The 16801-nt window shown below is 43.7% G+C and overlaps 1 protein-coding gene across 1 annotated transcript; it reads left to right on the forward strand.

Annotated features, from left to right (window-relative positions):
• The first annotated feature begins 5100 nt into the window (after positions 1 to 5100).
• LOC121089729 (opsin-5-like) lies at positions 5101 to 13768 on the forward strand. The gene is made up of 4 exons (XM_040597137.1): positions 5101 to 5436; positions 8695 to 8988; positions 9595 to 9926; positions 10806 to 13768. The coding sequence occupies exons 1-4, from the start codon at positions 5364 to 5366 to the stop codon at positions 11151 to 11153; spliced, it is 1047 nt and encodes a 348-aa protein (XP_040453071.1). The 5' UTR covers positions 5101 to 5363; the 3' UTR covers positions 11154 to 13768.
• The last annotated feature ends 3033 nt before the right edge of the window (positions 13769 to 16801 follow it).

Genomic DNA, 16801 nt, shown 5'->3' on the forward strand with positions numbered 1-16801 from the left:
AAATAGCAAAATTTATTGATCCAAGCTGGATTCTTCAAGGGGGCAACTACCTTCAGTTACTGTAGGGGGAAGCTAGGAAGGCTGGTGTCCCTAGACCAAATTTAGACTTTGTAAATAACCCCTCAGGCAATAACATGCAAGTCAGTGCAGACATCCAGAAGAAAACAATTTACAAATTACTATGCTTGAGGTTGCAAATACCAGCTTAAACAAGATTTGGTTGTTGAAAACATAAAACTTCATGAGCAGACTCTTGAGAATTCAACTTAAATGCTGATTCTGGTTTTCATAAATGGAGGTGAAAGCTAGAAGCTCAGCTAGAGGTCTCAGCTCAAAAATGAGCTTCCAAAAGTAAGACTACAGAGATAGCCTAATAGTTAAATGGTAGGAAGTTGTAGGAATTCCTGGAGAATATGATGAAATTATCTCCTCCAAGGAGTTTGAAAAAGGTGGCATTTGTTAATGAAAAAACTTTAGTGTGCATCAGACTTGTTTTGAAGTAAGGAGAAAGCACCCAAAAGGGACTGCCCAAGTAGACTGTTTGCAGTCCTCTACTCAGCCTGAAATCTCAGAGTCTTCACAGAAGAAAAGATCTGGACAGAGCAGCTGGAGATAAACTGGAACAGCAAAGCCATTCTGCTTTTCTAAATGACACATGACTCTTTTTGAGAGACGTGAATTCTGTGCTGATAGGGACATAGATTCATAGCCCTCTCTAGATATCAGGAGATATCAATGATATTGACAAATGATACCAAACCCAACTCAATATTCCTAGCTGAAAGAGCTCCAAACATTGAGACATCTTATCTCTGCAAATTGAACTACCATGTACTGGCAAACTGGTAATTCAGAATAACTCCCTTGTTCCTACAGATTAAGGATACTTCCCCCCCTACACCCCACAAGTGGAAAGTAAGAATAAAGTTGAAGGATGTTCTACCTTGGTAGCATCAAGTAATTACTCAACCCATACCCTGCTTTACATCAACAATAGGAACTTGCTTTATATATATGTATATATTTACAACAAATATGTATATATGATTTCATGGTGAGTTCATTTTTCATTCAAAGTTTCATATAACCTTTCAGAAGTGAATATATAGCAACTTTATTCTTCCATCTCTCTAATTTAAAGAAGACTTTCTTAAACTGAAGCAAAATTTCCCAAAACAATTCTAAAATATGGTCCCCAAAAATTGGGTCTGCCAAGATGTATAAACTTTGACCATGCTTTGTTTGTAAACAGATAATCTAGATTGATCTGACGTGCAGAAAGATAATGCTGGGTACAACTTGCTGTTGTTAAATGACACATGAATAATGCACTGGATTTGGGATCAGTCAGCTCTTCTGGTTTTAATCATTTATTTTCTTTTCTTCCATTTCGTAACCGAACTGTTGATGTAATCCTACCCCATGTGAATGCTAAGATCAGAGTTTCACAATAAATGAAATGCCATCTAAACCAGCATGAAATAGCCACACAGTGTAATCTAAGGTGCCCACAAAAATTGGAAGAGGATTAGGCTTCTGATGTAGTCAGTGGGGTCTCGAGGGAGTTATTAAATTCTCAGCAAAAGGTTTTAATCTTGCCTCTGGTTTCTCTTTGCTTGCCTGAAGAAATTCAATGCCTTATTTCGGTAGTGAGAGGATGGACCATGCAACAAGTGGGAAAGCAGGAGATCTGGCTTGGTTTGAGTGACATCAGGCTCCCTGAACTGAGCCTTCTGTCATGCTTTCACCAAGAAAGGACTAAAAGAAACATTAGGTAAGCTGATCATGTAGCACAGATCAGGAAACTTTCCAAAGATTTTTCTTTATCAGCATTTTAAGCTTTGTCTGAGTGCTAACAATCCGTTAAAACAGTTACTTCCCATCTAATGACTGCACCTTGAGAATCTATTTCTTAGATAAATGTGTGTACCCAGGATAAGAACAAAACTCACGGGCAACATCTGTACTAGGGAACTAAACAGAGCCACTTAGTCTTCAAAACTGATGACCTTGCTGGGAATGGTTCTGGGCCAATTTTAGCTGACCTGAACCTTGGAATGACTTAGAACAGTTGTAGCTGGCCCAGCCCCAAACAGTGCTGACAACTGTTCCATGAATTTAACAAGGTGAACAGTCAAATTCCAGAACCTTTGTGGTGCTGGCATTATTTAATTTACCAATATTATGGTTTTGTGTGCACTATATTGGTATAATTGTCAGAATGCAGCAATCTTCTGCTTCCTGTCACAGGAATTACTGTGTCTTTTGCGGACTCTAGCAGACAGTTCTTCCCAAATTGGGATCAAATGGTAAACTCTTTTTCTTGAAAAGACTACACTGATTTGATCAAGCTATTTAAGACTCACTCTCATTACTAGCCATTTTTTGAGACACCATATCTCTCCTTTTTTAGCCTTTTCTTATAGAACAACTTCCTTTTATAATTAATATCATATATACTCTACCTTCCTAGACTAAACTGATACTTGCTTATACAGGCAAACCTTGAGAAGTATTGCAACAACCAGCCACATTCAGTTGAATATCTGCTACCAAGGAACATTCAGGGAAGGACATCTGCACTGAACATCTAATGAGTAGATGCTTGATTTCTTGGGTTCGGTGGTATCTTTATTTGAAAACTGTATGAGACTTTGAATGAGACCACAAAGGGGCACTGGAATAAGTTGTCAGTGGAGGAGCTCCACCTGTGGTGGAGTCTCCATCCCTGGAGATATACAAACCCTCAGATACAGCCTTGCACAATCCTGTAGCTGATCCTTTTCTGAGCAGGAGGCTTGGACTAGATGAACTTCAGAGGTGCCTTCCAGCCTCAGTGATTCTGTAAGGACTTCATGTGCTCTTTTCATTGGATCAAGGTTTGGAACATTGGTCTCTTTTCACCCAGATAAGAGTCAAAGTCCCTTTTGCCTGTTTTTTCTTCCCCTCTACCCATAACTCGTGCTTTGCTAGCTGCCAGTTTAAACAGCAGCCTCACAACCTTTTTGTCTTATCTGTTCAGATTTTTCAGGCCAGCAATTTCTGTCACTGAATCAGAATTTTATAAGCTCTGGGGAAGAACTGTTCCATGTCCTAGTACTTATCTATGCCATGAATACATGCAGACTCCTTTGTGCTTCTACTGACTTTGGAGTGACGTGGATGGGCTGGGGGAATTTTTCAGAAACACTTGAGCTGACTACACATAAGCCAGACCCAGTCAAGAAGTAGCTTAGCGCAGGGAAGTGGTTTCTGAGGATGGGAATCATTAGGTTGTAGCATCTCCTGAAATCTCCATTCTGATAATGGTATGAACTACAGTGTTTGTTCTCTGATGGAAAAATAGACATTCCCTTTCTGCTCTCCTCCTCTGTATCTTGCCTACATTTAGCTCCTAGCAGCAGGATTTGGGAACTAGAGCATTGTGTGGGCTAATGAAGCCACCTAACTCTTGGTAGTACTCAATCTCCTTTAAAAATAAGGTTCGTGTCTGTGTCAACGTAACACCCAGCATGCTGCCAGTGGGGAATCCTGATGTGGGGCCATGGTCCCAGAGAAAGGGATTTTGTTTCTCTGAGGTGATAACTATACCCTGAGCAGCACCTCTGTGAGACTGATTCCCTTTGAAGCTGTAGCTAATGGCCAATACTGAACCACCATTACCCCTGCAGAGGGATTATTTATTTTTTTTTAATGCCGTAGCTGTTCATTGCAAAATATATCAACTTTTGGAGCAAGAACTCCCTTCAGCACCACACTAGTCTGATACCATTTGTTTTTTCTCCCTCCAATATTGTGACTTGAGTGTGGAGCGATCCAGCTTCAAGTAGAGAGGAAAGCATCTCCCTGTTACGTCATTCTCCTCATCCCAAAGCATCTATAACCTGCAGAATGAAACTCTCTTACAAGAAAAACATGTACCTGAGTCTGTGAAACAGAGGAGGAAACTGATTTCTCCATTTCATAGAGGACGGCTAAGCTTTTAGGACAAAGTTGCCTTGAGAAGGCTGTGAGTGCTGCTGAGCCCTGTGCTGCATGTGTGTACGTGGTTGCTGAATTAAACTCCTCAAAGTCTTCAGTGCTGGGATCCCTGGTGTGTAAATCCCAGGCAGCTTCAGCAGGGAAAAAGCACAGAGGCATTCAGCAAAGCTGAGGTGGCAGCATATCTGTGCATGGCTAGAGTTGCTTTCTGGTGAAACTCAAAGCATTTAAAATCTCTCAGTTTCCTAGAGATTTCAGAATTTAGGCTGCTACTGCTATACTGAAGCACCTATACTCCACTTAGATCGCACACATGCTCTTGGGGATCTTAAAATTCCCTATGTCTGAACAGAGTAAAATAGGCCAAGCAGAGAATGATGCTAATGGAGCTTAGCATATCCAGGTACTGGAATTAAATAATGTAGTATAGATCTGCTCTTCAACGTGCTGGCTGTGCTTCAGTGTGCCCAGGCTAAAAGTCAAGTTAATGGCATTGCAACTACAGAGCTGTAACTTGCATGCACCAAACCCAAACCCTGCATATGTAAATTGATAGATAAGCCTGTAACACGTATTTGGGGGCTGGAACAAAATTTGGCATTGTTTATAAAGACCAAGAGAGCATTATGATGATTTTTAGGCTCAGGTATTGGATATGAGGTGTTGCTCTGGTTGCTTGCCAAGTAAAACAGTGGTGTGTCACTGGAGTGAACTCAGAGCTTGGTTCTGCTGTGGTGCTCTGCAGCTGTGCACTCGGGGCTGAGCATCCTCTAGCGCAGCTCTGGAAGTCCTGCCTTCAGTGGTGTGACTGTGACCCCTCCGAAGCCCTGCAGCAAACAGCTTTCCTCTGACACTTCAACACAGCAATCCCCCACCCCAGCCTCGTATTCCCCATACTCAGCCATAACGCTGGGAAACAAAACTCCCAACGTTCCTTCCCCTGCCTGATCCCACAGCCTGGATTTATTTCCCAAGGCTGCTGATGGTTGAACGACGATTGTTTTTGCTCAGCGATGGCAGTCTGAGGGGATTTGCATTGTGAAGTTTCTTGACAAGGCAAGGAGCAGAGCGGTGTGAGAGGAGGGGGTGGGTGGAGAGATGCTCTGCCAGCCAGGCAGCCAGGCAGGCGGGATCGCTCTGGCAGTGGCTCTGCCTAGCTTTCACTCTGCCTCCCCAGGGAGGGAGCCTTTCCCTCACTCCAGGCTTCTCCCCTGCCACATGAGAGGGAGGGAGAGAGGAGAAAGCAGGAGGGTCCCTTCACACTGACAGCACCCAACTGCCCGGCTCACATCTGCAGCAGGCAAACCATGAGGAAGAGTCTCTTTGCCCCTACAGTCACTTCGCCTTTGATTTAAAACCTTCACCCACTTCCACAAAGGACAATGGAGGAGCAATACGTTTCCAAACTCCACCCCATAGTGGATTATGGAGCAGGGGTCTTTCTTCTGATCATAGGTGAGTTCTGCCTTCACAGCCTGCTTGTTTGCTTGAAGCCTAGGAGCAGGCACATGGGGGCTGCCCCATCCGTGCTGCGGTCAGCCAGAGGAAGCTGGAGGGAAATGACAGAAAATCGGTTTCCACACAGGATCCCCTCCTTAGTGCTTTTGAGTGCATTGAATGCCAGGATTAATCTTCACTCTCAGGTTTGCAATCTTTTGTTTCGATGCTGAAGACTTGCCAGCACAAGTTTGCGGCATCACGAGTGTTCGAAATAAGTTGTCTACCGCTTATCCTGGCATACCAGCCCCGTGAACTGGGAGAGGAGGCAGCCCATCTCATAAGGCTGAGCAGGGCAGAGCAGCTTTGGTCTGACCCTTGGTGGGGGCAGGAGGTGTCATTATGCTTGAAGAGCAGCTGTGTCTTGGTAGGGTGAACTGGTATAAAATAGCAAGGGGTTTCCAAATGGCAGGTCAGGTTTTATAATGGCCTCTTTGCCCTGCTGAAGGCAGATTAACAGTGAAATACAAGTGGGGATATCTCCTTCTGCTTCACCATGGCTTTAGCTAAGTGTTTTCTTCCTTGTCTGTTTATTGCATGTACCCATGTGATTTGTTTACTACCATTATAGATTTGGAGAGGAGCGGAATTGGTTTAGGCATGCAGTCCCACTGAATTTTGCTAAGATGCAAGTACCTTCCTCCCTTCAGCTCACTTGAAAACCCTGGTTGGGATGGATTTAAGAAAGACAAGTGTGTGTTTTTATGTGGTTCAGTAAAGAGACTTTGAGCGGCAATGCTGGGCTTTAGAATTTCACATCTCACCCCTGTTCCTGCACACTTCCCTGCACTGCACTGTGCTGTCCCCTCAGTTGTACTGACAGCAGAGAGCACAACTCAGGGTGAGAAAAATCACTATCTGCAAAACAACAAAGGGTTTTTCTTCTAATCCAAGCCAGGGTGCCAGCTCCTTTCTCACACAAATGTAAATATGTAGATGCAGTTAGGTAATGGGATGGGGCAGCAACAAAGGGCTGGAGGCTGGAGGTCCCCCTGCAGCTATTGCTCTTGTGCCACCATGCTACAGTCTCACACTTCTAAAGGGCTTTTAGGTACCTAAACTTCAGGCATAGCTTCCAGCACTGGATCAAGAGCCCAGTGTGGCAGCCAGGCTCACTACATCATGTAGGGAGTCTCACAAGCATCCCATATACAAAGCAGTGAGCTTAACTGAAAACCATGTTGTATTTATCCATAGCTTTGCCACCTCACTGGGGGCTGCAGGAAGGCCTATTTGTCCCCTGAAAACATGTTTTCATTAGGAAGCAACAAGGCCAGGGCATGGGCTGCAACACTCCCCCCAGTCCTCTCTGCTATTTGATTACTAGCCCGCTCTTGCAGTTTTGTCCCACGCCAGCCATCAGCCTCACAGGCAGTGGGACGGAGGGGAACAGCATCCGTCAGAGCAAAAGAGAGGGTGGACCTTGATGTCCACCTCTGATGGTAAAACTAAGAGCTGCTTCCCTACCCCTTGCCTAGTGGTTAGGGCTCTCAGAGAAGTGAACAAGGTTCATTTGCCTCCTGAAGCCTGAGGATGTTCCAGCCTGCGGCTGTCATTTGGCAGGAGAGTGCTCTTCCCACCAGGTTGCTGTCTGTCAGCAGGTGGTCCCACACCAAGCCACCGCAGGCATCTCTGTGCGAGCAGACACCCGCCTCTTGAGAGCTGAGGGGACTCTTCAGGCATATCCAGAGGTGCCAAGTGAATGTTGTCAGAAAGTGAATGGATGAGGGATGGGGGGTGTGTGTGTCTCAGATTTGTACCTCTGTTTCATTTAAGGCTTTCTCTTGACATCTCCTGCCTATTCTTGGATTTATGCCAATGTATTTATTCCGTTTTGTTGTATGTGCCTTGATTAATTCCCTCCGTGGGCACTTCATTATGTGGCATCTGTGAGCAAACGCAGCCTTTCTGCATTCACAGCAACAAGGGAACATGACAGAACGTTTTTTTCTGTTTTCCTATTTCACTTCTGACTTTTAGAGGACACCTTCTCAGGAAAACCTTTGATCAAAACGTAGCTCCAGCACAACGTTCACTTGAAAGAAAAGAGAAAATTAGTTGTTCGTCATATGTACTTTTGACACTGTTGTCATGAATGCTTTGAAGCCCTATGGCGTATCTGAATAATGTATGTCTGACAGGTCCTTTTGCAAAGCGATCTCCAGTCTGTTGCATGCCTCTGGCTAAACAGTTTCTGTGGTCTGTCTCACTGCACTCAGAGACCACCAGAACAGTGTGGGTGCCTGAACTGTGACACACGATGATTCTCATCCGCTTGACCAGTGAGGACCATGAGCTGCCCGGCCAGCACATGTTGACTATCGAGGCAGCTCAGAGCCGGGAGGCTTGTGCTGGGGCTCCAGTGGAAGGTGCACTGCAAAGAGGGAAGGCTTTGGGAAGTGGAGGGCACCATATGAGAGGAGGGAACCAGCAGGCAGGACAGCTGGAGTTCTTCAGTAGGAGGAAGAAGTGAGGATATTACCAGGGAAAAATGAAGGTGCATAGGTCCATTTTACTTGATGGTGTGTTGTGCAAGATACTGTAAGAGTGGAGCGAATGGATGTGAGCTATTCACATGAGGTAGGAGCCACAGGGGAATAGGTGGGATATAGTGCATGGAGAGGGGTGTGTGACATGGAAGCGAAGAGTTATAGTGTGGTGATATGAAGGGGCAAGATATGGTCTGCTATTCATATGACAACATTTCCCCCAGTGGGTAAGGCTGGTCAGCACTGCAGGAGGCTGTGAACAGAAATCTGAAGCGCTCTTTGCTCTAGCAGCTCCATAGTGAAATACCTCCTGACTGGGAAATCCCTGTCTAGCAGGGAGGCAGGAACTGAAACCCAAGAGCTGGCTGAAGCAAAGCAGTGGATGCTGTGGTGAGGATGCTGAGCTGTGTAGCAGCTCTTAGAGATGCCATCTAGGTGGCATTTCCTATCTGCCACCCGAGAGAACAAGTTTCCTCACCATGAGCTGAAGAACATGGTTTCATAGCAGGGCATAGCAGATGCACACCGGTGTCTTTTAAAGCATCAGCACAGCAGTGTCTTGGCCTGGGAGGTGCTGAATTCTGGCTAGTCTCCCAGTCTGTCCTGTCTTCTAGACTTTAGTCTTAGGCTAACGACCATAATTTTTCACATCCTTTGTATAATCAATGGATTTCACAGGTGTGTTAACTATGTGATATTATTGTCTGTGCTGATTTTTCTCTTTCAGCCATCCTGACAATCCTTGGAAATTCAGCTGTCCTTGCTACAGCTGTGAAACGCTCTTCCCTCCTGAAGTCACCAGAGCTGCTTACAGTTAACTTGGCAGTAGCAGATATTGGAATGGCAATCAGCATGTATCCACTGGCCATTGCATCCGCCTGGAACCATGCTTGGCTGGGAGGAGATGCATCCTGCATATATTATGCTCTGATGGGTTTCCTTTTTGGTGTCTGCAGCATGATGACCCTATGTGCCATGGCTGTGATTCGATTCCTTGTTACCAATTCATCCAAATCTAACAGTAAGTAATTACATTTCTGGTAACCTTGTAGTGATGCATTTGGGCTATTGTGTTCCGAGAGATACTTTGTGGAACGTGGCATGGAGCATCAGTTCAGTAACTGTAGGAATAAGCCTCAAATTTTAGTCCAATATGAAGCCCTTATATTCCTAGAAGGATCTGCTTAAACTTCCTATTAAACAACGAGAATTCTCACTTCTCAGTAATACCAAGTGAAACCGCCTCAGAGTGGAGAGCCCAAATGCTTTGGTGGACTAGACTGTCTTGTCTTCCTATTTGTGTGCAAGCAGACATACTGGAATTTGAGAGGAAGGAGTATTCTCCTGGTGTTCCTGGCCTGGGAGCACAGTACATTCGAGATCAACTTGATCTTGTAAAGCTCCCTGACTTGGTAAACTTAAGATCAGCACTGAGGGCTGCACTCAGGTCTCACCCAATCCATGGACTCTCTTTGTTATGTTTCTCAAGAAGACCAAGGCTTAGGGAACCGCAGCAGCAGCCCAGATATATCTATAGCCACCACTCTTCTGTTTGAGAAGAAGTTATAGCAAAAAAAACGTGGCTGAGATGAGATCCATATATGCTTGCTCTGTCTCTTGCTTGCAGGTAACAAAATCACCAAGAACACTGTTCGCATCTTGATTACTTTCATCTGGCTCTACTCCTTGCTCTGGGCCATTCTGCCCTTGGTAGGCTGGGGCTACTATGGCCCTGAGCCATTTGGCATCTCTTGTACAATAGCCTGGAGCAAGTTCCACAACTCCTCCAATGGCTTTTCATTCATCCTGAGCATGTTCCTCCTGTGCACAGTCCTGCCTGCACTGACCATTGTTGCCTGTTACTTGGGAATCGCCTGGAAGGTTCATAAAGCATACCAAGAGATCCAGAATATTGACAGGATCCCTAATGCAGCTAAACTGGAGAAGAAGCTAACATTGGTGAGTTATCCCAGTGATAAGAAGAGTCTGCAGTAATCAGGAGCTTGCAGAGAACTGGCTCTATTCGTGCATGGCTCGTGATGACCCTTCATTGCTTTTGTCTAGTATTGGTGAAAGATGGAGATGTGGTTCCAGTCTCACCCATACCCTGCACCCCTCAGAGGAGCAGGGGGTTCCTGAAAACCTTGTCATGTCAGTAGCTTATAGCGATATAGTAAAATATTATCATTGCATATTATATGCTTATATTATGATCGATTATAATTGCATTGCATATTATACCAATAGCAATCTATCATAGCTACAATGCAGCTTTAACAATCTTTAGGCAGTTTGCATCCAAGACTTTCATGGAAATATAGATTTCCAGTCATGCCAGAACAGCTGTCAAATCCTTTCATGTTGTAGCTGGGTTGAGGTCTTGTTCTATCATCCCAGCTATTTTTAATCAACTGAGTGGCTACTCTGAGTGAGAGCTACACAGAAATTCTGTATGGAAACAGAGTTTTTTAACATAAAATTTTTCAAATAAGCACTTTTCTTGTGGAAAAGCAGAATTGACCCAAGTGTTCCAGAGGCCAGCCTATTGCTAGGCTGTACTGTCAGGCTGGGCTGTCTCCATGACCTTTTGAAGCCAGTGTCAGGGAAGGAGATGAAAACAACAGCTGCATCATAAGAAACCCACAATGTAGATCTACTAGGTGGGAATAAAAGCATATATGCATTACCTGGTGTTAGCTGTGCTCATGTCACAACATAGTAAGTGTACAGTTTCAGGTATTTCAGCTGGTTCAGGTGTGGTTTCATCTACACAGCACGCACCTAAGTATCAGATCCTGTCAGTGCAAGCCGAGGACTGAAGCCCTGTTTGCCTTTCAGATGGCCGTGCTCATCTCAGTCGGGTTCCTGAGCTCATGGACACCGTATGCAGCAGCCAGCTTCTGGTCCATATTTAACTCCAGCGGTTCCCTACAGCCCATTGTTACACTGCTGCCCTGTCTGTTTGCCAAATCGTCAACAGCGTATAACCCTTTTATTTACTACATCTTCAGCAAAACTTTCCGCTGTGAAATTAAACAATTGCAGCGTTGCTGTGGCTGGCGAGTTCATTTCTTCAGCACCGACAACTCTGCTGAAAATCCCGTGTCGATGATGTGGAGTGGGAGAGACAACGTACGTCTCTCTGCAGCTGCGAAAGTGGAGAACCAGGCTGCTGCAAGTCGCTGAAATGCAGCGATGGTTTCACGGCGTAGGTCGAAACTTGGCCTTACTCGTGGGTCCAAATGCGTAGGCATGCAGCACATGGGGTTGTCACTGCATATCTTATGTCAAATACAGAGTTTTAAGTATATATTTTTACGCAACTTTCAAATATTGTCTTTAAACAGAATAATAAAAAAACCACTATTTTTTCCCAAGAATTTCCACTTTAGAGGAAGTAGATAGATCTATGTACTAAACATAAAAACATGTAAACTAAACTAATTTTCAGGGATACAGCTATAATTAAGAGAGGATTTATTATTTTAGGGGCTTTTTTTCTTATACTTTTGACTTCTTAATGCAATCTACCTGCACACTCTTGGCTCTGTCAGTGAACCAGCCATCAGAGGAAACGGCAGGTTGCACACAAGGTGTTACCAAACAAATACAGCTGAGAGTGTAGCTTTCCAGTAAGGCAGACAGAAAACCATATGGGTAGCATGAAATATTCACTGCCAGCAAAAGACAATAAAGGGGCTGCTACCAAAATATCTTCGAGATCTGCAGTTCCTGGCTCCACTGGGGGTATAGTTCCAACTCCTCTAAACACAGGCTCAAAAGGGAGTCACGCAGCCTTAGTCTGAAGCGGTCAGTGGGAATGTGGCAGTCGGCGAATGATGCCTCCTGCGTATTACAAATAGTGCAATGAGAAGTGAAGGAATTGCTTAGCAAAAGGAACTGTGAACTTACACTGTCGCTTGCTGAGGTATAACGGCTCTTCCACCATGAAAGCTGTGGGAGCATTTGTTTTCTGGAGCACTCTGTCCAGCATGCCAAAAGACACCCCCAGGACAACCCGCCCGGCAGTAAGTAAGCCTGCAGATGCAGTCCCCGCTCTCCTCGCTTCAGCGGCAGCTCCTGAGACACGGAGCTGCCCACGGGCTGGAGCACTGACAGCCGCAGCTGAGGACAGTTTACTGATTCACTTTAAGGCATACGTACTAACAGCATCCTGCTAGCCAGCTTTAACCAAATTTATTTGGAGGTGGAAATGATAAGCCTCTACACTTTACATCTCTATCTCTGTGATTTTAAAGGACATAAACATGTATCTTTAGGGTTTCAGATGCTGTAAAAGATATGGCTTGATAACCGCAGTTCTTGCTTCCCCTGCTTGCTCAGCTGACCGCATCTATCTTGCATTAGCTTTGGCGAAGGCAAGAAGACTTAGATCACAGGCAGATTTGGCATAGATTTTCAAAACAATCTAAAACAATAGCAAACGGACTTTGAGTTCTTGAAAACTTCTACCATGCTCAAACCCTAATAATTAGTTTCATTTTATAAAGTACAGCTAAGGCCAAGAACAAGATTAGGAAACAGGCTTAAAAACTTCTGTGGCTATAAGAATTTCTGTTACTATGGCGTGTGAATTAAAAGAGAACAAACAAAATGAGACATGCGCTGTAACATACACAAAGGCAAAAAATAATCACTAAGTTGGGGGTTAGGAGACTTTTAGGAGCTTGTCTTCCCCAAACTCCTGCCACTGGCATGTCACTGACTCTCATAAATATTCCACTAGATTAAACTAGGTTTATTTGTAAAAAGTTGTGAAAAAATCCTAAATTAAGTTGGCCTCCGCAGATGCTCCATGAGGAATGAGACTGTGCTCAGTCTTCTCTCCCAAATGCAATGAGATGAAGCATCCTCTGGGAAAGTCACCTCTGACAGGAAAATGGGAAAAGGGACGAGGAATATGGGGAGTAGGAGAAAACGCCAGTAACCAAGAGGGGAGCATATAAAAGCTGAAGGAAAATATATAGGGAGAAGAGGTGAGGCAGGGGAACGTTTTGCAAGCATGTATGTGGGGAGGGTGAGGACATGGCAAAGGGAAATGCAAAGGGGATGGTAATGTAAAACAAACGACAGGTCAGAGGAGCGGGTCACTGAGTGGAGAAAATATTACCATGCCAGAAAGGGACCTGTTATGCTCAATGTCAATTATCAGCATTTTTTTCATCTTTAAAAAATAACCTGATAGAAAAATGGAACTGTCTTTTAACAGTTTTTGCTTTCACTTGTTCAGTTGCTTGATGTTTAAATAAACAGTAAAATATATATTCCCATCTGCTAATTGCAGATTTGTGAATGGAACAATGACAGACACATCAGTCATGTAATGTAACGTGAGCTTCCTCTGTGAAAAACTGAGGAGCAGAACAGGTCCACATCCACTTGTAAATGCTTGGAAAGTGTATGTAATATGAAAAATATGCCACTCTACAATACAGGCAAAATCTCTGTAAAACCAAAAGATCTGTATATTGTTACTGTCTCGGTATAATGCTTTAGTAGCCTGATTTATTATCTATTTATGTACTTCCTCTTTAAAAATCAAAGTCCAGGTGTTTGCCTTTACCAAATATGGCTCAAATTTCTTTTTAGTTTTTCAGACTCGCTGAGAAGCAAATCAAAACTTCCCCAGGACAAACTGAATTGTAGATGTTTTATATCATATACAGAAAATTTGAAAAGCAGGGCTGCCCTTGACCAAAGAACTAGGAAAGCAAATATAGCATTAACGTCACGGGACTAGTTATTTTTCCTTAAGTTTTGTGAAGTTAATTTATGGCCAAATTATATCTCTAATTTAATGGTATTTCCTACCGAGCCCCGGACTGTGCTGTCAACTGAGCATCTTCTAAGACACCGAAGCAGAATGCAAGCACTTACCTCAGAAATGAATCTGGGCATCTTACATCTGGGCAATCACCAGCGCAGCCATCCAAATACAAACCCGTATTTAAGGTAAAAACTCCAACAGCGTCTGACCCACTCACACACTAGGAGTTACCTCACAAACCGTGGGTTTACAGCGCAGACATCCACATCTGAGTGAGCCACCTCCAGCTCCTTTCTGGCCATTGAGGATAAACAGAGCTCCCTACTCAGATGATGACATGCAAAGTTTGATTTGCATTAAAATAAACTGCAATTCAGTGCCTTGCTTTGAAAAACCTTCTAGGCAGTCTCTGCCTAGGCATAAGAATACAGAACTAGACCACTTCTGTTAAAAGTCAGTTTTCCCATCTGTAACATTACATGTGACTCACTTCAGAACAAAGATCAATTATTGCAGCAGTTATTTCTAGCAGTTAGAGCATAAGGTTAGCACTGCAGACTTGCGTTCCACCCCATTGCTTCACCAGTGATACTGCACAGTTCTGGGGAAAAGACTTAAAACTCTGCCTTGTGTTCTTCTCTTACCCATGCAATAGAGACAGTCTTGCTGCTCATCACTGTAAAGCACCAACTGTTTGATGAACAGCTTAACCCAAGTGCAAAAGCACCAGTCCTGAGGGCTGGGTATTCACGAAGAATGAAAACCAGACTGCGACCCTCGTACAGAAATTTCCCCTCTCTAGGATCTGACTACTGTGCTCAGGAGGTTACTTTACAATTGAAAATCAAACGGAATGGCTTGTTTCGCAGTTCGGGCACCGGCATGGGCCTTGGTGCTACCCTCAAGTTCTTAAAAGTCCTTTATCAAGGCTTCTTTCATGAAAGACAATGCACCGCAGCAAGTGAAATTCGTATCATACGTGTAAATTCGTATCTCCACAACTTCAGACCTTTGTCCTATCTTTATTCCTTGCATCTTTGCAAAACTTCCTTACAGATAAAAAATGTATCTCCCATTTTGGAACTTCTGAAGGGAAATTACTTAGTCATGCAGTAACCTGCTGCTACCTTGCTTATTCCTATGGGAAGGATCTGGGTGCCTAGTCCCAGAGTTTATATATAGTTATCATTTTGTCCTGGAATATGCCAAAAATACTCAAACCAAAATGTTTTAGTATATTTGCAGAGTATCAACTTGATTTTTGCACTAACCCAAATTCTCACTAGCCTGAAGAGCAGTGCAGTTTTAAAGCAGCCGGGTTGATGAGGAGCATGTGCAGCATCTGAGATTTTAGATGGCAACCATTCACCGTTACCAATGAGGGCTGACAACCTGACATCAACTTGTCAGCAAGCACTACGCTCACTGCTGAGCTGCTCCAGCAGCGGGGAACATATGGGAAAAGCACATTCCGTCTTAGCTTGTCGTCCCATAAGGAATCGCTACCTAGGCAGTGAACCGACGACTCGCTGGAAGGGAAGTCTGTTCACTTGGACACTTTTCCTTAAAGGGCCTAATGCAAACACTGTGCGCCGGGTGGGAACACCATTCTTTCCCCAGACCCACCGTTTTGTTTACCAACCTTGACATGACAGAGAATTAATGTATGTCAGTCAGTACTAGTCTGGAGATGTAAAGGGCCACTCTTCGTGCATTAAAGGCCTGGAGTGATTCCAACTGAAGTTTGCAGGAATTTTTTTATTGAATTCAAAGGGACAAGATGCAGATTTTAAAGATTGTGAGAGTTTTTTTTTTTTAAAAAAAAGAGGAATCTGTAAGGCAAACACAGGTAGATGACATGTATTATCAAAGAGCTGAGAAACCATAGACAGAAAGAAATTAATGAAATTACTGTCATTACAAAGTATAGAGGTCACAGACACTTTGAGTATGTCATTTCTCCAGTTGGCAGGCAAGACGGATTCTGAAAAGACATAAAGGGAGTATTTTAATTGTCACTTCCTGTATATTCTGGTTTGAACCATACCAATCTTTCTTGGAGGGAATCAGATACTTATAAATAGTTGAGGATAAACTCCCAAGAAGTTTTCAAGGCAAAAATTTGGTTTGGGATCAATACTTTAAACCTTAATTATAAAGAGAGAGAAGAAAACAGCAAGTCACTTCACCTCCTTGTTTCTGAGCAGCGTGAGACTACAGGCATGTGCCCCATGAAACAAGCTTATTTTAAGTAAAGCTCTCATCAGTGGCACTCTTTGAAGAGAGGATACAGTGCTATTAATTGGATCTGCAATTTCCAGCCAACTGCAGAAAATCTCATTTTGAATCAAGTATGACGGTGCTGAGCACCTCAGAAGCATGCTACAGCCTCGTCTACCATAAGGCAGATACAAGCATTACCCCTGGGAGGCTGCAGTCTCGATTTATGACGGGATTCAATGAGCAACAAGGGAAAATGAAGTGGGGATAGGGCCATAATGCCAGAGACCGCCCCTCAAAAGACCCCCACGCCCCATTTGTCTTTTATGGATTCCACAAAGGACTTTTCAAGTGTATAAATCAAATTCCTTCTGGAGGGGAGACAAAACCAGTGAGAATTTATGATCAATTTACCTGAAGAAAGTTCAGCTGCTAAACAGGCAGGGATAGCAAGAACAATACTGGACAAAACTAAAGAACTAAGTAAGGGAGAAGGAGCACTGGAATGAACATTTGAGAACCAGTGAAGTATCTGGGAAGGGCAGTGATGTAGAGAGAGTGGAGGGGCTGCTCCTGTATGGGTTACTGCCAGATACAGGATTTGTATCTTATTAAAAAACCCATAAACTTTGAAAAAATATGGTTTGTCTACTTATACGTTTCTAAACAGAGTTAAGTCAAATTAATGTTACCATCAAAGTGCTGCTGGATTCAATCACATCTCTGCTGAACTTTAGTGATTTTGCCCAAACACTTTTAGGTCTACGGTGCCTGCCAAAAAATTCCAAAGAAGCTCTCTGCATGCAAAAGAGATCAACCAAAGAGC

Source organism: Falco naumanni, chromosome 6, assembly GCF_017639655.2.
Source record: "Falco naumanni isolate bFalNau1 chromosome 6, bFalNau1.pat, whole genome shotgun sequence".
NCBI lineage: Eukaryota > Metazoa > Chordata > Aves > Falconiformes > Falconidae > Falco > Falco naumanni.